The 16,237-nt window shown below is 40.8% G+C and overlaps 1 protein-coding gene across 3 annotated transcripts in view; it reads right to left on the reverse strand.

Moving 5' to 3' along the window:
* Nucleotides 1–16,132, reverse strand: part of itgb5 (integrin, beta 5) — a 40,429-nt gene extending 24,297 nt beyond the window's left edge. For 2 of the 3 annotated variants that reach the window (XR_009243060.1, XM_058654778.1), the window contains exons 1-9: nucleotides 15,497–16,130; nucleotides 14,204–14,289; nucleotides 13,559–13,766; nucleotides 13,214–13,463; nucleotides 11,813–11,981; nucleotides 9,169–9,327; nucleotides 7,909–8,004; nucleotides 7,674–7,763; nucleotides 4,694–4,828 (exon numbers count right to left, since the gene is read on the reverse strand). Coding sequence is in view for 2 of the 3 variants with exons in the window: in XM_058654778.1 (XP_058510761.1) it covers nucleotides 4,694–4,828; nucleotides 7,674–7,763; nucleotides 7,909–8,004; nucleotides 9,169–9,327; nucleotides 11,813–11,981; nucleotides 13,214–13,463; nucleotides 13,559–13,766; nucleotides 14,204–14,289; nucleotides 15,497–15,575 (1,272 nt within the window). In the remaining variant the exon portion in view is untranslated. Of the gene's footprint in view, nucleotides 1–4,693; nucleotides 4,829–7,673; nucleotides 7,764–7,908; nucleotides 8,005–9,168; nucleotides 9,328–11,812; nucleotides 11,982–13,213; nucleotides 13,464–13,558; nucleotides 13,767–14,203; nucleotides 14,290–15,496 lie in introns of all 3 variants that reach the window. The other variant, XM_058654779.1, reaches the window with a different exon arrangement.
* Between the last annotated feature and the right edge of the window lie 105 nt (nucleotides 16,133–16,237).

The following is a 16,237-nucleotide window of genomic DNA, read 5'->3' on the forward strand; positions in this document are numbered from 1 at the left end:
CTCGTGTTGTTCTACAAACACTTTTCATTTATTTAAGTCATACTTTTAGAGGTGTTTTGTTGCCTTGTGTGACTTTGTATGCATTTTATTTATTATTCTGTCATCTCTACTGCACTCTTGGTTCAATGCGATTGTTTTAAAGAGCTTTACAAATAAAGATTGATTGGATTTGATTGGAAATCTACAAATAATCAAATAACTATCACAAAAAATAAACCCTCAACCTCAAATATGTATGTATGTATATAAACAATAGTAAAGTGAGAACACAAGAGACGCAATGTGTTATTCTACAACTACAGCTTGAGTTCAGCGCCGGAAACGAGTTAACAAATTAATTAAATTTACAGTAAATGTGAGTCACCAGTCCACACGACCACATGTCCCACTGTGGACAGGGGGGAGGGGACGAGGACGAGGACATTAAAGTCATTGACAAAATACCTCTACACACACTCACACACACACAGAGAGAGAGAGAAGGCAGAGTAAGAGGTGGGACCAACAAAAACAACAACAAAAACCATCAGTGTTATCTCAGAAATCATCTCAGATGATAGAATTCTTATGACTGCAACTGTTTGATTGAATTAACCCGGAGGACAAAATAACACAAAATCTAAATCAAATGCTTCTGTTTGTTTGGGGAAAAAAAAGTTGAATTAGAGGCAAAATTCATTCATTCACTGCTTCTAAAACACTTGTTTCTTACCAAAAAACGTGAGGTAAAGCCATTTTAGTTTGTTTCTGAGACAAAGCAATTACCCATCTTTGCCTTCTTACTACTGCTGTGTTTTTAACAACAATACCAGCTGGAACCACTAGGGGCACTAAAACTCCACTTCCATCAAAAGTTGGGAGTAAAAACAAACTAGCTAGCCGCTGTTAGCAATAGCAGTCGATAACAACACTCTCCGCTGTATTTTGCAAACACAAACAACATAGCAAGAGAAAAGCTCTATAAATACAGACCATAATCCCAACTTTTTTGTCTTCTGCTGATATAATTTGGTTATACGTACGTTTGTGAGAGTGTAACAGTGACAAGCTAACATTTCTTTCACAGTTCTTGGTTTCACAGCTCCCTCTTGACTACTTTTGTCTGATTTCATTGAGATGCAGCAGGAGGCCTCGACAGAGAGAGAACTGGCACCCGCGGTAAAAGACTGGGAGGTTTCTGGTTTGGCAGGCCTGCTCCCCTCTACCTCCTTTCACTGCTCGGGATAAATAATAAAAAAGAACCCCCCCGTGAGCCCCCCGATCCCCCCGTTCATTCATTCACCGCATCAATCACGCTCTGCAGCAGCCATTCTCACCCCGAAAAAACACCCAGGAAAATAAAGCAGGAGAGAAGAGGTGAAGCTCACTCTGCCACGGCGTGTATGAAGCTGGCCCTCGCTCGCCTTTCTATACAACTCAGGACTCAATACCAATTGTAAGTGAGGCCTGTGTGGAATATAAATGCACTGTTGCAGAGAAAGAGCTCTGTGCTGAACTAGAAGCAACACTAGAGGATTCAAAAAAACGTGGGAGAACACAACAGACTTTGAAAAAGCACAGACGAGACCTCGCTTTGTGTCCAAGACAGACCAGGTCCCCCCCAACCTGAACCTCTGCCCACACACACACACACACACACACACACACACACACAGCTTCCTAAGGCCCGCCTACAAACCAAGAACCGTGGTGCAAAGAACAAGTGAGGGAGCGCAAAGAACAAGTGAGGGAGCGCAAAGACCAAGTGAGGGAGCGCAAAGAACAAGTGAGGGAGCGTAAAGAACAAATCAGGGAGCGCAAAGAACAAGTGTAATTCCGAAACAGTTAAATAACTGCCAGATATGAAAAGTGAAAGTTATCTCGGAAAAAAGCGGCAGAAGAACTCACTCACTGAACATTTTTGCGACAAAAACAAATCCAGACATCCTGATTATCATGATAATATCATAAGAGGGTTAGATTGGAAGACACCAGCGATTATTGTAAGGACTAGATCGGGCCCAGAATTTGGCCAATTATCCTTAAGTGTGAGGATAATTAAGGTTTACGATTATTTGACTGGGATATGATTCCAAATTGGTAAGACCAAAAGTAATTTGATCATTTTCACAAAATGATGACGATTTTTACATTTTTTGGAGTTGATTCACAAAAGACAAGTCGAGCGAGAATTTTAAATCAGTGACTTTCTCTGCTTTGTTTAGAAACAAACTGGGGTGGAAGCGTCTCGTTTAGTTGAGTCATTAGTACGACGTCCGACACAAGAATCGAACCTTAACCTCCAACATTTAGCAAAATAAATGTCTAAAATCTCCACATACGGGAGTCTGGTGTATTTAGCGACAGCACTGCTGAGTGTGGACGTAGCCTGAAGCCTGAGGATCCAGGATAAAATCCAGCGACACCTCTTGAGGACAAGTTCAGGCTGATAATTAAATGGTTTTAAAAAATGTGAGTATGCTTGTGCGTGTTTCTACAGGTTCTGATGACAATTATGCACACAGACAGACAGACAGACAGAGAGACAGAGAGAGAGAGACAGAGTCCAGTCTGAAGAAGTACGAGATGCTTCTGCAAACTGAAGTGACCGCAGCGCTGATCAACGTTTATCCTCGGGCCTCAGACGATTATGGGATGTGTGTGTTGTTTCTGAGCTGCTGTGGCTCTGACGAAGAAGAAGAAGAATCACAGCTGTGTTTCACTGCTGATTGAATCCAGCTGAAAGGCAAGAGGGCAAATATTCCCTCAGGAATGACGAGCCTCTGCCAAGACGGTTGATGTGACGGTAACTGGAGAGTTCCTCGCAGAAGATTAATGAGGTAAGAAAGTCGAATATTATTCACAAATCTGTGGAGGCGGGGCATTCAACAGCAGGAGGGGGGGGAGGGCGAGAAGTAAATGTCACACGGTCGTGGTGACTGTTCCTCACAGGTGCCTGTGAAGGTGTTTTGTTACAGTGAGAAGTAAAATAAACCTCCTCCTCCTCCTCTTACTCCCCCCGCCCTCCTTCTCCTCTGCAGTTTGGACTCATCAGAGCGAAATGTTGCCAAGAGTCTGGAGGAACAAGCCAGGGACTTTTTATCCTCAAGCTCCATCCACAACACTACATTTCCCCCTTTTTTAAAAAAAAACAAAAAACGTGCAACGTCCAAAACACAAACCCTGGAGGTTTTTGAGCTCCAGAAAGTCAGACGTTTGAAAACGCTGCTGAACCGACTCCATTTTAGCATGAAAAATTCTAAAAATCATCGATTTCCAGAGTGAGAAATAGCCATGTTTTCAGTGAGGGGAAACATAAAGGACACATTTTATCCACTTAACAAAAAACCCTGCAGAATAAAACATCTTGAGAAGATATCTGATGCTTAATCTCACCATAAACTGAAGTTTGTAAACCACTCGCTCTCCCACACCAAGTGCTGTGATGTTAAAATCACTGATTTTGATTATGACATAAGAACACAACGTTCACTGTTCACTTATCTTGTCATTAAACAACCTTTTCTGGCTGGAAAGTGGAGTTTGTAAACAGCTCGGTCTCCCACACCAAACTCCATAGGGAAAATCAGGGATTTTAGCTTGTGGGGACACAGGAGCCCGCTGGCCCGCTGCTGCCTCGTGTGGTCAGTTTTTGCCACTCAAGTAAATCTCAACAAAGATTGAGATGATAGCTGAATTCACAAAATAACACTTTAAAACTTACTGATGGAGGCAGCAATGGATCAAAAACCCGCTGTGTGCTGTGATGTTAAAATCACTGATTTTCTTAATGGGGTTTGGTGCAGGAGAGTGAGCGGTTTGGGAAAGTCTAGTTTCCAATCAGAAAAGGCTGTCAAAGTGAAATAAAGTCAATATATTCTAAGATGTCACATAAGGCTGGGCAATATGGACCAAAACTGATATTGCGATATTTTTTTTTCGAATGGCGATATGTGATATTATAACGATATCACCGGTTGGCCACATAACTGAAACCCGGCGTCCGGACTGTACAACAGAAACCCGGAGACAGGAGACCAGTAACCCAGAGACCAGAGCCTCAGTGTCGGACAGGGCAAACAATGAGCCGCTGATGTGTTTTAATCCACTTAGAGCCGAAATCTGCGGCTAACAGCTGGTGCCGCTAAAAACTAGCGACAACAAACAGACATTACGTCACCAGCTCAACTTTTATTTCGTATTAACGAGTAACGAAGATGGTTAAGAAAAATGTATCGGAGTAAAAGTACACATTTTATTTAGGAAAATAACAGCGCCATTATTACAACATAAAATAATATATAATATATCGGTATGGCGATATTGTCTCAACTACATATGTCCTTAAAAAATATATCGTTATAACTTACTACCGGTATATCGCCCAGTCCTAATGTCACAGACTTAAGCAGGTGGAGACTTTGTCAGGTGGTTAAAACCTTGTACAACTACACATAACCATAGTATGTGGTTATGTGTGAACGTATGAACGTAGCCTGAGTCCTAAATAGAAAATAAGAGTAAAACTGGAAGCAGAAATTGGCTCACTCAAAGACAAAAAAAACATCCATCTAAAAGCTACTACTAAATATTTCATCACTTTAAAAACGTTGAACGATGTAGGTGAGGAGATAACAGGCTGCTTGTGAGTGAATGAATGAATAAAACATGGACTGTATGATGTTAGGTGAAGTGTGGGGGTGAAGTGACTCACGGTGTCGCCTATCTTCAGGTCGGCACACTTCTTCAGACCCGGCAGCGGTTTCCCGTCCTGACAGGTGGCGGTGAAGGACAGGCTGATGTCCTCGGGGTGGTCCCACACCGTCAGCTCCACTTTAGAGCGAATGTTCTGAGGAGAACGAGGGAGGACAAGGTTTGAGATAAGATTACGATTTACTGCACGGTAAAGAAGGATTTCCAGCCACTTTAAAATGATCGCTCAGGTCCTTTGAAGTGGGATTGTATGAGGTATTTAGGGACTGTGAGCTTAGTAGCATCCAGGAATAAGCAGTTGTGAGAAATGGAAACATGGATTTAAGTGGAAAAACAGCTTATTTTAGCCATAAATAAAACACTTATTAAATCAAATCTACATTTGCTTACATGTACGCTATCTTCAGAGTGCATTTACAACCTTTACTGACAGGAAACCAAACTCTATGAAGCTTTGAAAACCACTTCCTCGGCGCGCACCAAACTCCTTTGAAAAAAGTCATAATTTAAGCTCACAGGACACAGGGGCTACTGCTGTGCTGCTGCTGCTTCATTTGGTCAGTTTGTGTTACTTTAGTAAACCTGAATGAAGGATTTCAAAACACCAAAGTCACAAAACAACACATCTGAACTTATAGATTGAGGCAGCAGTGGATCAATGACTTGTGTGTGCTGTGACGTAAAATCGATGATTTTCTCAATGGGATTTGGTGCAGGGGGAGGGAAACTTCAGTTTACAGGAAAGAAGAGGCTGTGTAACAGCTAAGGTAAAGCTGTAAACATGTTTTTTAAGATAGCGTACACTTTAACTGATGTAGATTTAATGAGGGTACGTGGCTTGGTTCTGCTGTCCACACTTTCTGCACATTTAAATACACAATGTGACGATGTGTGAACACAAACGTTCATATTAAAATCACCTCAGTCGCTTTTTCCCTGCCCGTAACTGTGGAGTGTGGCACATTTTTAAAGTTAATCTCACCACAACCACAAGTGTGTAGATGCTGTGTGTGTGTGAAATACCAGCTACATCTGGCTCCACACACACACACACACACACACGTTTACTGTGACGTAACTGTGCGAGTTCACATCTCACACATAATTAAAGCCGGAGCATGTAACTCTCAAAATGACCTATATTTAAGTTACATAACTGGAGTTTTTTTACAGTACAGCTGCTTTAAATATGAACACATATCCACTGACAGGGGTCACAGCTGGAGCTGGAGCCAATCAGCAGCTGACATGGGGGTCAAAAAAGGGCGGAGTCACGCCCCGGACTGGTCATCAATACACAGAGACAAACAACCATTCACTCGCTCGCTCACATTTACATTTTAGAGGCTCCAAGCGATCCCCAATGGGAGTAACCTGGGATTCAAACTGGTGACCTTCCTGCTGTGAGCCACGCGTTCCACAAGTTCATACAGCGCTGATTAAGGCAACACCCACACAGAAATGGCACAAAAATGAAAAAAGAGCTACAGCTTTAACCTTTAACCTTTATGTGACCGTCTTATTGTCGGCGGCGTGCGTATTTCGCGTTATTAGAACTGCAACTAACGATTATTTTCATAATTCCCGGTTAATTGAGAAATTGTTTGGTCCATAAAATGTTAATCAGTGGAAATGTCTCAGTTTTTGTCACAAAAATGATTCAGTTTTTAATGAATTCTTTGTAAAGAAACCAGAAAATATTCACATTTAAGAAGCTGCAAAAAGATTCAAACTGATTCATGGATTAAATGAGATTAGCTCTACTCTGTACTGTAAATCCTGGACCGTCCAAAATTCAAAAAACTATGGACTGGTGATCTTACAAAGGTGTGAACCCACCTTTTCACCCTATGTCAGCTGAGATGACCCTTATATGGAGGATAAAGTGGTAGAAGACGGATGGATGGATGGATACTGGAAAGCAAAGAAATGAGCTTTTGCGCTCATATACTTGTCATTACGGTAGAACCTCAGGACTTCCTTGGGAAGACCGTCCAATCACCAGCGTGTCACATCACGTTTGTGACGTCAGCTTCTCAGTACAGTAATCCCTAAACGCTTGAATAACTGCCAGATATGGAAAAGTAAAAGTTATCTTGGAAAAAGGAGGCAGAAGAACTCACTCACTGAACCTTTTTTTGACGATTCTACAGCCATAAAATCTAAATAAATCTCTGCAACTGAAGCACAGCAGAGCAGCATCAGCAGCAGCAGTGGATGTGATGTGATGTGGCAGCAGGAATGTTAATAAAGCACTTCATTCAAACAGGCTCCCACACACACACGAGTGGGTGAGCGTGGCGCGTCTGCGTTTGTGTCGCGGAGGATCGTACGCGCGGCAACGCCTCGGAAAGAAATCTGTCCACCCCGCGCTCCCACGCAGGAAGACACGTGAATGGAAAAGGTCTGAGTGAAAGCAGAGGAACAGACCAAACCTCAGTTTACGCACTCGTGTGTGTGTGTGTGTGTTCATTCATGTCCCACACCAGTGTTTAAAGGTGCAGTGTGTGACCTTTTCATGCTGTGTGTTAAATCCACGTTCTTTTGGTGAATTCTGATGATTTCAAACCTCACAGATTGGCGAGCTTATTCCGAGTTCAGGAAGTGTTTCTGAGTAAGGAACGCCCCAATGACAAATAATGAGCACCAAACCTGACTGATCATTTCTATCTCTATGAGGAAAGATTGATGTTTTTAGACAGTTTTTTGATTGTTTTGCTGTTTTCTCAATGACTTTCCTCTGATTTGTTGTCATGTCAGGGTTGGCGAGGATATTCCGAGTTCAGGAAGTGTTTAGGGTGACCTAAGAAATTCTGAATTCCGACTATACAGTAAACAAGAACGCACCATAAGTGGCTGAGTGTTTTTGTGTGTGAGCTCCAGAGTCAGCAGGAGGTTCATTTACTCTCTCCCTCTTCTTATCTCACTCTGTGCCGTTACTGCGTCTCACACACAAACAGGAAGTCCTGGTCTTTACTCACGTTGTACGCTGCGATGATGAGCTGGATCACGTTCTTAGAGTCCTGGTCCAGGATTTCAACCGTTGTTCCAGGAATGAGCGCTGTGAAATTCTAATTTAAGAATAAATAAATAAATAAATAAATAAATAAATTAATTAATTAATTAATTAATTAATTAATTAATTAATGACAACATTGTGTTGTTTAAATATGAGAAAGGGTGAACACAGACTTTGATTTTATTTCTGAAAAATACCTTATAAATAACGTAGAGACGCTTTGTGACTGCGAAGATGAGGAAGATGTTGTTTTCTGCCAGTTTCTCCCCGAGGAGACCCAGAGACGGATAATCCTGAGAGACAGACAGATGCAGACACAGAGAGAGACAGAGACAGAGACAAGGAGACAGACAGAGAGAGAGAGACAGAGAAAGACACAGAGCGACAGAGACAAGGAGACAGAGAAAGACACAGAGAGAGAGAGGGAGGGACAGACAGACAGACAGACAGACACAGAGACAAGGAGACAGACAGACAAAGAGAGAGACAGAGTCAATCTTATGTCATATTGTATTTCTGACTTTTTACATTTTTTTATTTAAAGAAAGAATTTTTTTTAAAGTCAGAATTCAAAAGAGTCAGAATACATTTTTAATCAGAATTCTCAAAAAAAGAATTACATTTTTTTTAAATTCTGATTTATTTTATTTATGAATTTTTGAATTCTGACTTATTTCCTCAGAATTCTGAGATTAAAGTCATAATTCTTTTTTCTAAATTTTGTTTCCAAAAAATTCACAGTGACTCTAATCCTCTAAAAAAAACTAAGATTCATATAAATTGTTTGTGATCAGCGTGACAACACGTATGAAAACTGTGTCACAGTATCAGGTCACTTTCACTGGTTGGAAAATGTAGGCCAGTGACACCACACACACACTATCATTTCTATTATTATTATTATAATAATAATAATTGATATCATTTAACCACGACATGCTCTCGATAAGTAATCTGTGTCTTTTCAGAGCATCACTGGGCCTGTAATCATCTCCCCTCTGTTTCAGAGACTTAAGCAACAACCCAGGATTTAGAAAGCCTGATGTAAAACACGTTACATGAAGGGTTTCCTCTCCCTCCTGTCGTCTACACTCTCACTTTTCCTCTGGCGTGAGGACAGATTCAAACAAACATGCTGGACGTACAGAAGAGTGCGGACGTGGACGAGAGCCAAGCGGAGCCGGCAACTCAAACAAACTCTCAATATCAACGACGGCATCAGACTCCACATGTCAAACACCGTCAAACACCGTCACTTCTAATGCTTCTCTGAGTAAACAGAGGAAATTCCAGCGCTTTTTTCCCTTTAAGAGGGAATGAAAACACTGACACAAACAAATCTGTACTTTAACCATAATCTGGAGTTTCCTTGTGTTACACAGTATTATTTAACTATTTTAAAGCTGGGTGAGCGTGTATTTGTGCAACTTTTAAGAAGAAACTGCAGTAAATCTCACCATCCTGGTGGAGGCGCTGTACTCGCTGTTGTTGAGGTGACAGCGTCCGTCGTGCGGCTCCACCAGTCCTCCCAGTCTGCCGTCCAGAGCCAGGTGAGGGACGTCGTCTGTGGCAAACACCAGCAGGTGATACGCCTCCTTCCTCCACCCGATCTCCTCCTGTCAGCAAAAATTAATATTAACACATTTAATATTCACTTTTATGTTAAATCATTGGACATACAGGTGAATTTAAAGCTTCATTCATTCAAATTCTTTGACATAATTTGAACATTTAAATAAAATGTCATGCCATAGTTACTTTCCCTGGTAACTAGTTACTTATATGATTCTGTAATCAGTTATTTTTGGGGGTAAAGTAACTGATTAGTATGACTAATACCTTACCAGGATACCAGGAGAGCTTTTCTGCCAATTTTTTCTCTTAGAGATCAACTACAACCAATCTATTTTGGACAAAAATGCCAAATATTAAAGTTAAAATCTTCCAACATGTTATCAAACCAGACGAAGAAACTAAATTATAAATATAATTTAAAAGCAAAACACAATCAAGTATAAGAAACATAAACCTTCTTTTAATATAAGAACATAAATGAAAATGTTTTGCACTGTAAATGTTGTATTAAACATTGTAAATATCTAAAAAAAAGAGTTTTAATGTCATATTTTACATTTTGCACATTCAGATGTACCAAATTGATTGTTGTTCCAATTGTTTTTACAGTTTTCCACTCAATTCTATTGTAAATCAAGTGTGAAAATGTATTGAATTGAATGCAAACATATTCTAAACTCTGCTGCAGCAGCAGCAGCAGCAGCAGCAGCAGCAGCAGCAGCAGCAGCCAGAGTTTTGTGCAGTTGAGGCTAAAGTTTAGTCTTTGTTATCATCAGGAAACAAATAATCTGCTAACTCACGCATGACTCTGCAGAAACATCTCGTTTCAGTCAGAGAGGAGAGAAGCCAGACTCTGAGAGACTCGATGAGTCCTAACACTATTCTGATAAATGATTGATCAGTTTAAACGTGTTCATTTTTTCTCTGATTTCTCAGCGTCTTAAATGTGAATATGTTCAGATTTCTTTGCTCCAGATAACAAAGAAATCATTAAAACTGAATTATTTTGGTTTGTGGACGAAAACAAAACATTGGTCAACATGATCATTTTGAGGTTTGAGCAACAAAGATCCACAGTTTGACATTTTATGAACCAAACATCAACAAAAAAAATAATCACAGTTAAAAGAAAAATTCATATTTCTCCACCACTGCTTTTGTTACTATTTAACAGCTGAACAAATCTGGATCAATCAGATCTCTGGTCACCATGGTAACCAGTGTTGTTTGAAATAGCAGCAGCAGTGCCGTTAATTACAAGGCAGGAGAAACTCCCAGGGAGTCGTTTTCTTCCTGTGCAAAACTATTCCATTAGAAGAAGAGCAACGACGATGTTTAAGCAGCTGCACCAGACTGCACTTCCTGTCTGTCTGTCTGTCTGTCCCCCACACGGCTTTTCATTAACAGACAAATGGGTCAGACGCTCGTCACGTGGGGAAGCCGCAGCAGTTTCATAAATGGACTTTTTAAGTGGTTAGGCTAACCCTAACCCTTAACTTTTATTATTAGGGTTTTTTTTCAAAAATAACTTAATTTCAGAGGAATTGTCTAACACACAAAATGTTACACATTTTAAAGAGAAATAAACTTTGTACAATAAAATATTACAACTAACAATAAGCTTTGATTATCAAAAACAATCTAAAACTACACTGTAAAAACTGAGTTTCAAAACAGTCAAAAAAGTCAAGTCAAATTGCACTTAAGTTAATTAAGTTAGTTTAAGAGGAAATACCTAATTTTGTCTAATATGATATTACAACTACCAGAAGCTTACTAGCAGTCTTACTAGCTAAAATAACACTGTAAAAAATAATTTTTTTGTTCTTATTTTTTTGCCGTATAGACAGTTCTGCCCGGAGAAAAATAAAATGACTTTAAGGGGAATTTATTCTAACGAACAATAACCTTTCATTAACAGTAATATGCTAAATCAACACTGTAAAAAAATATTTTGTAACAAGAAAGAGAAGCCTATTTTTCAGTTCCAGTTATTTTAAGAAGAAATACCTTACTTTATCTGATAAGATATTACAACTAACAATAGGATTTAACTACCAGTAACTAACTAAAACAACACTGTAAAAAATAGATCATCAAGAAAGTAAAATAAAGCTAAATTTCTGGAAAATTGCTCTTCTTTTAATGCTTAAAAAAGGAAAAATTATCTTGTTTAGCACCAAAAATATAATCATCTAATTTTAAGAGTACATAATATACAGTATATTAAAGCAAATATTATTATTTTTATTAAGTTTTAAAGCAAATTGCAGCATTGATTTAAAGTGAAGTATCAATAGTGCAATATAATCCTGGACCATGTTTATGAACCACATTTCTTTTTAACAAAGAAAATCATTCAAACAGAATTATTTTTGTGTGCGGACAAAGGTTTTTCTTAAACCAGAAGATTTAAAATCAATTTAAGAATATTTGTCCTATTTCTACCTGAACCTAAAAGTCAGCGTTGACTCACTGACACAGAGGAAGTCAAGATGATGAATGAACAAAAGTGAAATGTGTCACCTTACAAACGGCCGCCTGCAGGATGGCGTCAAAGCCGCCCTCCGGTGCGTCCCGGTTGCGCGACACCATCTGCTTCTGCACCTCTTCGTTGAAGCGGTCCACCTCGTCCGTCAGAGACAGGATGTGACGGAAACCGAACGTGGGGACGCAGTTGGGGAAGAGTTTGTATCTGTGGACGGAAAAAAAAAATCACTTTAATCAGAATTTAAATGGAAGAAAACTGCATTCATTTTAAGCAACAATGAAATAGGAATTTGAACAATGAGTTGTTTGGGGTCAGAGTGTCATCATCAGTCTTTTTCATGTTTCCCTGCTTTGCTTGGGACCTACACACACACAGACACACGTATAAGTGAGGCCGTAACCCAGTTGTGAAGTGATGCGCGATGGTGACGCAGTGAATCACCTCCAGGGCTAAAAACATGACGTGCCACAGCTTTTTCAGCCTCAATCAGAGAGAAGAGAAGACCCCATTTTATTCACCGTAAATGATTCATGGAAGCTGCAGAAATAGCATGTGTGTGTTATTTCTCCTTCTATTATGGTATGTTAAAGACTATATTACATATACAGTATATATAATATTATATAATATTAAGAGCAGAGATCTTTGTCTCAGGTAAACTTTCCGCTCACTGCTGCGCTCGACTTCAGGACCTCGTGATTTATAATTATCTTAATAAAGACTCTTGTATTTTACCTTAAAATACTCATGGAAAATATGTCATTTATCTGTGATAAATCAATTCAGAGGCATTGGTTAATCAACCAATTATTACAAATTACAGATGCTCAGTCACAAAATCTTAATTTTTGTCATCCAAAAATTACTTTTGAGTAATTTAGTGGATTAGGAGCCTCATGTGACGTAAAGTCCGAATTCGGATCAAAGTCAAATTTCTGAGATTATTCTCAGAATTCTGACTTTTCTTCTCCGATTTTGATAACAACATTTACAAAAAAGCCAGCATTTTGGGATTAATGTCAGAACTCTGAATTTGTCCTTAGAATTTTACTTTAACCTCAGAATTGAGTTTTCTTCTCAAAATTAAAAATTTTAAAAAGCCAGAACTCTTTCTTTTTCCCCTCTTATTGTTTAATTTTGTTTCTAAACACATGTTCACATGTGGCCCTAATCCTCTTCCGTACATGTATTAGATATTTAGTTTATATATTTTATAGTTACTGAAAACACTGTATAAAATTGCACCACAGTGAAAAAATAAAGCGTAAAATTGCAGAGACAGACGATTAATGTTGTTCAATAACTACTGAAGTTAAGTTGTATTATTTGTTATCATCGAACTTTTATATTTTATAAATGGAGGAGAAAAAAGGAGAAAATTTGGCCCAAAATATTTGAAAATCAGCGTCATAGGAAAACACGACATGAAAACTCACCCATTGCACGGATTCTCCTGATACTTTGGCGCCGTGTAGGAGAACGGGGACATGTTCTTGTCGACGAAGGAGCCGAAGCCCAGCCTGAAGTTGCTGGTTAGCTTCCCCATCTCGTGGGCCAGCTTGGTGCCCAGGTTCCGGATGGTGTCCAGGTCGTCTTTCATGGAAAGAGAGAGGTCCATCAGGTAGTAAAGGTCCACTGGGTAGTCCTCAACCTGCCGTACCTGCAGGTCGAAAAACGTCTGGTCTCCTGGACGGACGTTTGAGAATAACGTTAGCGTTTTCGGCTTTGACGAAACCTTTCAAATTTCAAATACTCAGACTGCTTTTCCCAACTCCTCTCACCTGGCCGCAAACTGAGGGAGATTTGCTGAGGGGCAATCTGGACGACGTCGTACTGGGTTGACCCGGACCCTTTGGAACTCAGGGGCATGTTCTGAAGCACCGAGAGGCTGCTGGTGGGGTTCTCGATGTACCGAGCCTGGCAGCCCCTCCTCTGCAGGTTGTGACTGAAATCGCACCGTGACGTCAGAGTGCGACCCTTTCCGAAATCCTGAAGGACGGGTCAGCCACAAATAAACACACGTGAGAGAAACAATCTCTATTTTGCTACAGTTGGAACTCATTACACCCAAAAAATATCACCCAAACTACTTTGATTTATCTACACTGAACGATAGAGCTCCAACCAAAACAACGCCATTTTGGCAGGAACACCAGACCACCAAAGATCCGGAGGATGGCAGAAGCTGGAGCTCTTATTGTGTGTATTTTACATTACATGTCATTTAGCAGACGCTTTTATCCAAAGCGATACAATGGAATTGAGTACAATCAGCCAGGGGTGGAGTCGGACTTGCGACCATGATGTCTTTCACACACAGGGTACTGGTCTTAACCACTGAGCCACTCCACCCCCACATTTGTAATCTAGTTCTAAAACAAACAGTTTTGTCACATGCAGTCATTCAGCAGCAGGTGAAGTCGTACCTCTTGTGCACACCAGGCGCAACTTGGGTGAATCAGGAGACACTCCTCACAGGAAGTAGAACTGCCACTCATACACACGTTAAAACCTGACAAACAGAAACAAAAGAAATCATACTTAAAGACAAAACACGGGACTGTGGAGAAAAACAATATTTTAAAAGAGCAGCTCAACCCAGACCAAACCAAGAGTCAGTGATGATTATGAGTTTATCTTGGTTTGTGGAGTGAATGATTTCCTACGATAATTCTAGTGTTACAGCATGAAAAGAACAAAAACTGCAGCCAAAAAACTCCACAGCTGCAAAACAGAGCCAACAAAAACTTCTCATTAATTCACAAAAACCCCACTGAGATTTGAGTGTGATAGACAACAACTGTCGGTAATAGTTTTTTAGCCCAAAACAAGTCAAACGCTTTCATATTTAATAAAAACAACTGGTTTGTTGCAGTCAAGACTAAGACCAGACTTGTGCTCAGACTTAGACCAGAAGTCAAGACCAAGAACCAGACCTGCACCAATTCCAAGGAAGGACAAGAACAAGTCAAGTCCAAGATCCAGACTGACATCAAGACAAAGTTAACAGGCAGGAAAATAAAAAGTAAGACCAAGGCCAAAACCAAGGCAGTTCCAGATCAAGTCGAGACCGAGACCTAGGGAGGGCCTGCACTAGTCAAGACAAGACCAAGGCAGTTCAAGAACAAGTCAAATCCAAGACCTAACTTGTACTGAGACTGACCAAGACCAAGACTAAACTTCTACATGTCCAAGAACAAGCTAGGAGACCATTTCAAGACCTAGTCCAGACATGTACCAATATCAATGTACCAGGCACAAAGCCAGGGCAGAACAACAAATCAAGACCAAGACCTGGGCAAGAGTTGTACCAAGACAGGGGTATATAGTGGACTCCTCTGAGTCATGACAGTCTTAAAACACACAGTCCTGGTCATGGTGTTGTCCTTAATTGTCTTAAGTCACAGTGCAAGTCTGGTTTTGGTCCGAGTTCAAGTCTAGTTTGGGACAATCTTTACAGTTATTACAATTATTCTCCATGTCTAAAGGTCTTGGTGTCAGTTTGCTTCGGGTGACTTTGACTTGAAATGATGACGAGTGAATGTTGTGTTGACATAAAACATCATTGATACTGTTTATTTTCCCTCCATGTGCCAGCGGTTCACACGGTCTGCCGGTGTTTGGGCTCCAAACACGGTCTGACCGTGTTGTTGTTGTTGTTGTTATAACAGTAATAAAAGAGTGAGGACACGCTGCTGCTGCTGCTCTCCGTCACCCACCTCCGGCCGTGTGCGTCAACGTCTCCACGATCAGGCAGCAGAGAGCGGCTGGCCACATCCACGTCCCCGGGCTCCACATGGTGTCTCCCTGCGTGTCCGGGAAATCTGATAAGATCCACTCACAGCTGATGTTTTTACCCGTGTTTTTTTGTTGTTGTTTTTTTTTTACAACTTTTCCATGTTGTTAGGACTGAGTGCGTGAATAAAAAACCATGACAGTGCACTGAGGTTTAAAGTAAACCCCCGCCGGTGATCATCCAACTAATCTGCGCTCATGCTCCAGGATCCGTGCGCTCCGGGAGGGCTGGAGTGGGGGAGAGAGTTCCGTGGACCCGCGTCCGGACACTTCCTCTGCCGGGGAGGAACTCAGAGTCTGCAGCCGTCCACGTCTCCACTACTTCGGCCACTTCTTCATCCATAAACCCGCAGACAGACATGACTCCATCGCAAAAACAACTTCTCCTCCTGCTTCAGCTTCATGGCTGTGCAACTGTGCGTCAAATCTGAGGGAGAAAAACACGCGTGAATGCGCACAAACACACGCAAACCAACTCAAATCCCCCCAAACTCCGGTGACTTTCCTCGGTCAGATTTCACTGTTGACTGCTCGTTTGTCCGGTTCGTGTCCCTAATACTGACTCCGCCCACTCCAGCACGAACTAACCAAGGATTACACAGTTAACCCGTTCACTGCTGATTTGGACACCTAGTGGCGACTCCCAGAACTGCACCCAGGATCTG

The sequence above is a fragment of the Solea solea genome, chromosome 2 (assembly GCF_958295425.1).
Source record: "Solea solea chromosome 2, fSolSol10.1, whole genome shotgun sequence".
In the NCBI taxonomy this organism is placed as follows: Eukaryota; Metazoa; Chordata; class Actinopteri; order Pleuronectiformes; family Soleidae; genus Solea; species Solea solea.